General features: G+C 41.5%; 1 protein-coding gene across 1 annotated transcript in view; it reads right to left on the bottom strand.

Annotated features, from left to right (window-relative positions):
- Positions 1-2,966: 2,966 nt before the first annotated feature.
- Positions 2,967-10,082, bottom strand: part of LOC125464083 (aldehyde dehydrogenase, mitochondrial-like) — a 50,652-nt gene continuing 43,536 nt past the window's right edge. The window contains exons 12-14 of the mRNA XM_048556117.2: positions 9,045-9,202; positions 4,331-4,445; positions 2,967-3,643 (exon numbers count right to left, since the gene is read on the bottom strand). Of these exons, the coding sequence (XP_048412074.1) occupies positions 3,611-3,643; positions 4,331-4,445; positions 9,045-9,202 (306 nt within the window). The 3' untranslated portion in view covers positions 2,967-3,610. The remainder of the gene's footprint in view (positions 3,644-4,330; positions 4,446-9,044; positions 9,203-10,082) is intronic.

Raw genomic sequence — 10,082 nt, 5'->3', positions numbered from 1 at the left:
ACCTCTCACATTAACTGTTGCTTTCATTTAATAAAAAAAATCGGCACCGAATGATGGAAGTGCGAAATTTTAAAAAAAGAATATTTTGGACGACCCGTTAGATATGGAGAAAGTCAACTTTTGACGTTAATGTTGACTGTGACAGATGTTGCCACACCGATTGAATATTTCCAAAGATCTTCGGTTTCTGTGATTTTCCCCAAGCGGAGATAGCACAACACGCCTTAACTGCTCGCTCCCATTTTACAGAATAACGTGGGGAAGCGGTGTTTTCAATGCACTGTTTCTATGAATTGTGCAAGTTGTTGTAAACTGATTGCTGTTGCTTTACAGGCGCTGGTAGACTGGCTTTTCTCCAACACTTCTTATTTCTGATCTCCAGCATTCGTAGTATTTTGCTTTTATTTAACGCAAATATTTGATCGTTACTCAGGCTTCCGGTTGCTTGTCTCGTAACATTTCTTATTTTCACAACATGAAATGATTTCAGCAGAAATAGTACGCTCTGGCCTGATTGCTGAACTTACAAGTTTAACTTTGATTCCTTGACACTAAACCAGGTTAGACACCCACTTCCAAGGTTGGCATAGTCATGCACTCCAGAACGATTTCCCCAAACTCACCTTAACTTGTCTCACACCGAAAGCTCTAATTCCTCCATTACCCACATGTGAACCCCCGCACCCATGATTTTTCATGCACAATGCCTGAATTTTTAACTGAGGGAAACGGGAGGGAAGAATGAAGAATGTAAATATCCACTTGTGCGAAGCTGTTTTAAGCATCACTTAGTAGTTGGGAAGAGGTTGCCTGCCCTTCCCTAAATTAAAACACTAAACACACCTTCAGTCACTCTAGCAGCACATGAAACATTTTCTCCTTAAATTTTACCAAACAATAATGATTAGTATTCTCATTGCAGGTCAGCATACTCATCTTCACTGAAAATGGTTTACATATATGGATTTTCTAGGGAAAGTTCATTGGGTGCACCACAGATAATCTCATTGTTGACAGTCACAAATATTCCCTGAAACAGCAATTTAAAATTGCTTAATGACTGCATTCTAGTGTTAGAAACAATTTTCATTTCATAATAATTGTTAATCTTGCATCTTACTTTGGTCAGGTCTCAGTTTTGTTGATTTCCTATTAGACCCAGCAAGATTCCTCCCCACATTTTACTAAATCCACCTTATTTACCATCGTGTACCTTTGATGTCCTTCTTGCTCAATTCCAGTCCTATTCTACCATGCAATGTTCCTGAGAGAATTTGCTATTCATGGGTATCTGTCAAAAGACAAGCATCCCTGGTTCTCTGTACCATCTCCAAGAGGCTGCTTGACACCTGGTCAAGCACTTGCATTCCAAAAGCCACCCTGTTTGTCAATGGGACAATTGTTCTTAAGATATTAAAAGGAGAAAATAATGCCACAATTCTCTGGCAAGGATCTGGAGTGTGTATGAATGCACAAGCATGTGCAGGGGCAGGTGTGCGTGCACTTCCTGGAAGACTGAGGCTATGTCACCAGGCTCTGGCAGACTAGTCTAAAAGGTCTCCACCCCAGTCAGTCCTACTTCTAGTGGCTTGAGGAACAGCAATGAATATAGGAAAGTCAATGATCTCTTCTGTTCCACTGGGATTCATGCGCTACATTTCTCCCTGCTACTGCACCTACCTCCCACCAAGGCTCAATCTGCTGCTCACTATTGCATGCAATATCTTCCATCACTCACTCATTTCTATATCCACCCCTATACCATTAACCCTACAAGTCCTTTGTGCAGGTGATGCACTTGCTTAGACACCACTACACCTTTCAAACACCCACACCAACACTAACAGCTGTGACAGCCATTTTCACCGACTAGAAGAGAAATCAACCCATAAAGCAGGAAAACAGGCAAAGAGAAGGTGGATGGATGGCCAATGTTAGGCTCCTCACCCATTTTGAAGTGTGTTCAAAATATCTACATCCCACCAACAATGTACCATTCTTCATTCCACATTAAGTCCACTGATAGTGTTATTCATTGCACACCCCTTCTAACCATTGGATGTAATGCTGTCATGTCTTACAAGGTACAACTGAGATGGCCATGGCACTGAGGGAAATGAACAGGTCTGCCAGAAGGGTCATCCTTGACCTGAGAAAGAGAGAGGCCTCAGAGGAAACATCAGTAAGACTGCCTCCTGCACCCACCCCATGCCCTGGTGGGATCATCAGGTATAGAACGTTTGGCAGCACAAGCTAGTATTACCTCACTGTGTCTGCTCCACGGCCAGACAAGGTAGATCCCAGGCCACCAATAGGAGGAGGAGGACTTCTGCAGGCCAGGCACCTGCTCAGCCTAAGGCAGCAGAGGACTATGGGGAGTCAGACATCAGGGAATTCATAAGAATGCATAAAGAAACATCCGAGTAGCAAGCAGGTATGTGAGAGGCAATGGTCCTGATAGCCCAGAGGCTGCAGACTGCAGCTATGGTCTCGGGACCAGTTGCATCAAGCATACAATCATATGTCTCTCTCTATAACAGGTTGGTAGCTGTCATGGCTGATTAGGTCCAGCATTCTCAGGGCCTGCTGGATATGCACACAGACCTGCACTGCATCACTAGCCCCCAGTCCTTATGACCAAAGACATGATGATAGAGAACCTTGAGCTTATTCTGATGTTCCTTCCTTGCAAGGAGACACCCAGCCAAAAAATCCACATATGGACCCTCGGAAGCCTTTCCTCAGGACACTGCAGAGGGAGCCAAGACTTTAACCTTCACTAAGTCTGCTCCACTTGGACATGTAGCAGTTCAAACCAAGGAGGATCCCCTTGTCTTTGGCAGGGAGACCTCAGCACATCTGGTTCATCTAGACAAATGTTCACATGGTTCATTGTTAAACCATCTGTAATGGGATGGACTATGTATTGGGAATATAAATATTTAACCAAGGTCAAAGAGAGTACATTATGTAATTAAATCTGCTTTATTTCATGCTGTACATTGGAATTTTATGATATAAAATTTTAAACAAATCTCTAATATTGCACAAATAATTAGTCTGTCAAAAGCTGTTCCATCTCATTGATGCCACGTACGCCAATAATACGGAGCTGCAGCTTTTGGCAAGGAAATCTTCTGCCATTGTTACAAATGGATGGATTCTTTAATTCAAAGTACAAGATTTTTTAAAAAAGGAATAAACAAAACTACTAGAATTCTTAATGTTTAACTAGTTGACTATTTAATTTGTGTCCAAGAAAGCAACATTACCAAATGAGCTGCAGAAAAAAGCATAATTAATATTTTGGTACTAATCGATCAGTTACTGCAAATCAACCCTTAATTTGCCTGTATTAAACTGTAACTAAATGCAAGTGCAACTCATTAGCTGGAACTCAAATGATATTAGTTTGCATGCTTAGCACTTAAATATTTTAGTTAATTAAGAGGTAACGGTCATTATGGCATTAATCATCATTTAGCACTGTTGACAATACAATCAATTTTCTTGACACGTTTCAAAGATTGCTGTCATTAGTTTAAATGTTCTATTCTTTGTAATTCCACACTGAAGGCTGAAAGGGCACTCAAAAAGCTAGTGGTCGGTCTTAAGAGTTCTTCTGGAGGACCTTTAGTGTCACCTGTAAAAAATAAAATAAACATTTTAGACTTCTGGAAAAAAAAACAAAAGGTCGCAGCCTCCACCATTCGTTCTTTCAAAACCTAATGCCAGAAATGTCTATGTGGCTGCAATATGACCGATCGGTGAACATGCTCTTTTGTAAATATGCAGGAGTACCTACCCTAATTTATTTTCACCTCTTTCCCCACTTGCTAGTGCTTCAGAAAAAAAAAGTGTCACTTATAATGGACACCACAGGTGTTTGAATCAGCATGACTCAATTATACATTCAAGAAAGATGTCAGGTTTTATTTCTGGACAATATTGAGATAATCAATCAATCTCAATTCTTGAATTAAGTCATTCTAAGTAGTTGGAGAGCTTGAACTGGTCATGGGAATAACTTAAATTGGAGGTGATACAGGGAACTCTATTGGATAACTGTAATTGTACGTATGAGTCAGAGCTTGTCATATAATCTGCTGAATTCTGTCTCTCAAGAAATGGCCACCAGAGTAACACTTGCAAAATGACCACCTGGATAAAGTAAAAGAAATACAGGTGATAATGGTTAAGAATAAAACAAAAAGGGAGGAGAAAGAAGTTATTCTGTCCACAACTGGCAGAAAAGACAAACTCTCCACGAGCTAGTATAATGATCACCGTATTCTGAAATGAGTTTATACTGCCACCACTCATTACTCACAGTCTTTACTTCTGTGTATGCTTCCAGTCCATATTCTCCAAGTTCCCGTCCATTGCCCGAAGCTTTGTATCCACCAAATGGAGCTTGAGCTCCAAACACATCATAACAATTTATCCTGTGCAGAGAAGGGAAGATATCAAGTTATAAATGAGGTATAAAATTTAGAAGCTGGCTCAAAAATTCCATCAAGACATTCGACTAACAGGTCCTCAATAAGTCACCTATCATTGGAAATTCTAAGAAATAAAAATAATTGAGAACTTGAGCATCCTCTAATTATTTTGTACAGTCTTATTTTAGTATTAGATGACTACAAAAGACAGGCAGCATGGTGGCTCAACCGTGAGCACTGCTGCCTCAAAACGCCAAGGACCCGGATTTGATTCCAACTTTTGGGTGACTGTGTGGAGTTTGCATACATTCTTCCTCCGTCTGCGTGAGTTTCTTCTGGTACACCAGTTTCCTCCCACAGCCAAAAGATGTGCAGGTTAGGTGGATTGGCCATGCTAAAAATTCTCCATCGTGTCCAGGGACATGCGAGCTAGGTATGTTAACATGGGGAAATGCAGGATTACAGGGATGGGATGGTCTTTGGAGAGCTGGTATAGACTCAGTGGGCTGGATTGCCTGCTTCCACACTGTAGGGATTCCATGATTCTACATACTACTTATGCAAGAAAGTATTGTGAAACTTCTTCAAGAAGGCACCAAATCTGTGAAATAATGGAGTTGTCATTTGTTCTTCCTGCAGAGAGCTGAGTGGAACAATCAGGCAAAGGGCATATACACAATTTCTAACAGTCCTAAAACAAAATATCAATGTTTAAACCAGGCAGTCAAATCAGCATAACAGCAACAGACATTGCACAAGTTCCAAACGCAAGATTAGTGTCTGGTATTTCTTTAAACCTCCTGTCTTTCACCTTACAAAAAGTATGCCCCCTTGTTATTGGCTCTTCAACCAAGGGGAACAGCTTCCTTCTATTCGCCCTATGAGCCTCAACCTTATACACCTCAAATTAGGTCCCTTCTTTGCTCTAAAGAAAACCCAAGCTTATCCATCTTCTTTTCATTGCCAAACTGCTCCATTCCAGGTGAATTCCAAAACTGCACTCAGTATTCCAGCTATGATCCAACCAAAATTCTGTACAGCTCCAACATATCCTCCCTGCACTTGAGCTATGCCATGCCCAATAAACTGTCCAGTGCTCCTCCTTAAACACCCTATAAACTGGTCCTGCTGCCTTCCAGGATCTGTGACCAAGTACCCCAGGATCCCAGTTTTTCTGAGCTTCCTAGTGTCCCGCCATTCATTGAGCACTAAGTACATATTTGCTGGTTTCTAAACTGCACTTACCCAAACCCACCAGCTACAGGTAGAAAGGTGGAAAAACTTGTTGCCCATCTGTAGGAAGGATGTTGTTAATTCATTGTTGTTCCACAGACGTTTCATTACCCTGCTGGATAACATCAGTGCAGCCTCCGATGAAACACCATTGTGTTCCCACCTGGTCTTTAAACTCTGCAGACTGTTGAGCTGGAATACCTCACTTCCGGTTTTCCTTTGCAAATGAGGTGGAGTACCATGTATTTGTTGATGGCTTTCTTCGTGGAGTACCAGGCTTCTAGGAACTCCCATGCCTCTTCTCTGCTTTGCTTGTCAGGATCTTGGTGGTTCTTGTCATCTGTGTGGATAGAGTTGAGCGAGTATTGGCCCTGTCTTTTTGTTGCCAATTTACGTTCATATCCTTGTTGTTAATTTCCTTCCTGTTTGTCCGATGTAGTGTTTGTCACAGTCTCTGCAGGGAATCTTGTATATAGAACATAGAACAGTACAGCACAGTACAGGCCCTTCGGCCCACGATGTTGTGCCGACCTATTATCCTACTAACATCAATCTACCCTGCACACCCTACATTATACTATACTCCATGTGCCTATCCAAGAGTCTCTTAAATGTCTCTAAAGTAGCTGACTCCACTACCACTGCCGGCAGCACATTCCACGCGCCCACCACTGTGTAAAGAACCTACTTCTGACATCTCTCCAATACCTTCATCCAATCACCTTAAAATTATAGCCGCTTGTAACAATCAAACAAACAATCACTTCCATCCTGAGAAAGAGTCTCTGACTATCCACTCTATGACTCTCATCATCTTGTACACGTCTATCAAATCACCTTTCATCCTTCTTCTCTCCAATGAAAAAAAAAGCCCTAGCTCCCTCAACCTTTCCTCATAAGGCCTTCCCTCCAGTCCATGCAGCATCCTGCTAAATCTCCTCTGCACCCTCTCTAAAGCTTCCACAACTTTCCTATAATGAGGTGACCAGAGCTGAACACAATATTCCAAATGTGGTCAAACCAGAGTTTCATAGTGCTGCAGCACAACCTTGCTAAAATCCATATACACCACAACCACTGCTCTATCTTCAATGTATTTTGTCACAGCCTCTAAGAATTCAAAGGGGCTTGTGAGGCATGATCTGCCCCTCACAAAGAAATGCTGACAATTTCTAATCAAACTGTGCTTTTCCAAATAATTATAAAGTACTATCTCTCAGAATCCTCTCCAATAGTTTGCCCACCACAGAAATAACAATGCATATAAACTTAGGTCTCTTTGCTCCTGCAGCTCCTTAAGTACAAAAAGGTGATAAATAGTGATATAAAAATATCATTTAACCGATTTCAACATCCATTTGCCCCCCAAACTAAAATAAAACATATTTCAATGTCAGTAACCAGAAGATTTAAGATCTTTGTCAAAAAAACCAAGGAGGGCTGTTTTCTATTATGCAGCGAGTTGTTGGCTTCCTTAAAGAGTAGTGAAAGCCAGATTCAATCTAACTTTCCCCTGTCAACATGAAAAGGAGAAATGTGAAGATGACGTTGGTCCTGTCCATAGCAGGTGTGGGTCTTTGGTTCAGGTGAGCAGTTGTCATAGGGTTGATGTGGGTTTGTGTGCCACTCTGATGCCCAATGGTTGTAGGAGTCTTGTGGTTAGTTCTGATGTGTTCCTGATGTAAGGTAACGTGATGAGTGTGTCGGGGCATGTAGTATCATTCTGGTGTTGTTCACATAGGCATCTTCTTTCCCAGTTTTTTGGATATCCATTATCTTTGAAAACCTGGAAGAGGTATTCTTCTCAGCATGGTTCCGTGCTGCTGCAGTGTGTTATTGCCCGTTTAACTGGTGTTCACACGCAGAGGCGTGCGTGCGTGCGTTCAGATGGTTACTGTTGAAGTTCAGTACCTGGTCGGTGTGTTTGGCTTTTCTATGTACTTTTGTTTGGAGTTCCCCATTTGTCCTGCACTCTACCATGATGTGCAGGAACGGAAGCAGTTTGTTCCTCTCTTTCTCTCGTGAATTTGATTCCAGTGAGGGTGTTGTTTATTAGTCTGCATGTCTCCTCTAATTTTGTCCATTTAATGACGACAAAGGTGTCATCCATGGAGCGTATCCATAGTTTTGGTTGGATGAGCAGAAAGATTGATGTAAAAACTGGAAAGTACAGCCTCTCTGCTCATCCAACCAAAACTATGGATATGCTACATGGATACCACCTTTGTCATCATTAAACAGACTACGGACAGGACCAATGTCATCTATAAGATTCCCTGCAGAGACTGAGACAAACACTACATCGGATAAACAGGAAGGAAATTAACAAGGGTACACGAACACCAATTGGCTACAAGAAGACATGACCAATACTCACTCATCCCTATCCACATGGAGAAAGGGAACCAACAATTCAACTGTGACAACACCAAGATTCTGGGACAAGCAAAGCAGAGACAGGTACGGAGTTCCTAGAAGTCTGGTACTCTACGAAGAAAGCCATCAAACATACAGAACTTGACCCCATATACACTCCACTGTGAAGGAAAACCAGAAGTGAGGTAATCCAGCTCAATGGTCTGCAAAGTTTAAAAACCAGGCAGGAAAACATAACACTTCAGAGGCTGTACTGATGCTACCCAGCAGGGTAATGAAACGTCTGCGGAACAACAATGAACCAGCTCGGCAAGCCAACCAACCAGAACATGAGCTACAAATCTACTCCAAAACCTTAGAGGATGTTGTTAAACTTGACAGGGTGTAAATCTTTCCTGCGAAGATATTGTTAAGACCGGAGAGTTTGGGTTTATAGGGAGAGGCTGAATGGGCTGGGGTTTTTTAAAAGTTGGAGTGTCAGGGGCTGAGGGGTGACCTCCTAGAGGTTTAAAAAGTGATGAGGGGCATGGATTGGGTGAATAGCCAAGGTCTTTTTTCCCCCTAGGCTGGGGGAGTCCAAAAGAGTATGGGTTTAAGATGAGCAGAGACAGGAGAAAGTTTTACAAAGGACAGAAGGGATAACTTTCACAAAGAGGGTGGTGCATATATGGAATGAACTGCCAGGGGAAGGGATGGAGGTGGGTACAATTACAAATTTAAAAGGCATCTGGATGGGTATACGAATTAGGAATGACTTAGAAAGAATACAGGCCAAATGCTGATAAATAGGACTAAGGTCAGGTTGGGATTTCTGATCAGCACAGATGAGTTAGACTGAAGGGTCTGTTGTTTCTGTCCTGTATGACTATGACTAACTAATCTTTGTTAAGTTTTGGGCTGCACCAGTTCAGTGAATTCCACAGCTGTAGAATATCCCAAATGTACACTGTTCTTCCTCAAATGCATAACTCAAAGTTGTATAGGCAAGCTGACCAGATAGTTCCTGCGCGTAGTCCCTGAGACACGTAGTTAGCCTTGTTGATGTCATTGGTAAACACTGCAGCTGCAAGTCCATACACAGAATCATTTGCTCGCTCAATCACCTCCTCCATTGTCTTAAACTTCAGAATCTGCATCACTGGTCCAAAGATCTATGTTACAATAAAAGGAGAATGCATATTAATTCTGATATACTTCATAACATTTTCAACACAAATTTCTAGCATAAGGTGTAGAGCTGGATGAACACAGCAGGCCAAGCAGGTTCAGAACAGGAGGACAGCTGATGTTTCAGGCCTAGACACTTCTTTGAAGTATCTAGGCCCGAAACGTCAGCCTTCCTGCTCCTCTGATGCTGCTTGGCCTGCTGTGTTCATCCAGCTCTACACAGTGTTATCTCCGATTCGCCAGCATCTGCAGTTCCTACTATTTCTCAAATCTGTAGCAAATCTGTTTTGATAAAGGGGAAATAACACCTACATCATTGTCGCTGAACAGAAATAGACATTTCCATGGTATTTTCAGTTACTATCAGCAGAAACAGACTTGGGCTACAGATTGTAATCCAACTAGACAAAGCTCAGGTAAAGTCAACTTGACTGATATGAGCAGTCAGTTGAATCCTAAAATTAGAAAACACCCTTGACATCAAACCGTCAAGTATGTAATCTATTGGTTTATAATGCCTAATAAAGTGTCTTGGAAACTTTTATTCTATTAAAATTCATATAAAATGTCAGTGGTTCTCGTTAATTATAACATTACGGGTCCCATCCAGAGTCACTAGCAGGGCCATCAATTCCACTCTTGCTAACAAACACTAAATAGGAAAACAGTCAACAACTGTGACACATTCAATTAATTAAACAACTTTGGCAAATGAAATATTTATGTTCACTTAAGGCACTATTATTTCATTAGGAAAAAATGTATATCAGAGAATTAGCAGATGACTAAATTTATATCTATATTTAGGAAGGTGCGGAACACATCAAGTAACAATAGACCAGTCAGCTCAATATTGATAAAAGG

Source organism: Stegostoma tigrinum, chromosome 26 (assembly GCF_030684315.1).
Source record: "Stegostoma tigrinum isolate sSteTig4 chromosome 26, sSteTig4.hap1, whole genome shotgun sequence".
In the NCBI taxonomy this organism is placed as follows: domain Eukaryota; kingdom Metazoa; phylum Chordata; class Chondrichthyes; order Orectolobiformes; family Stegostomatidae; genus Stegostoma; species Stegostoma tigrinum.
The sequence above is the reverse complement of the archived record's forward strand: the minus strand, read 5'-3'. Positions and strand labels throughout refer to the sequence as shown.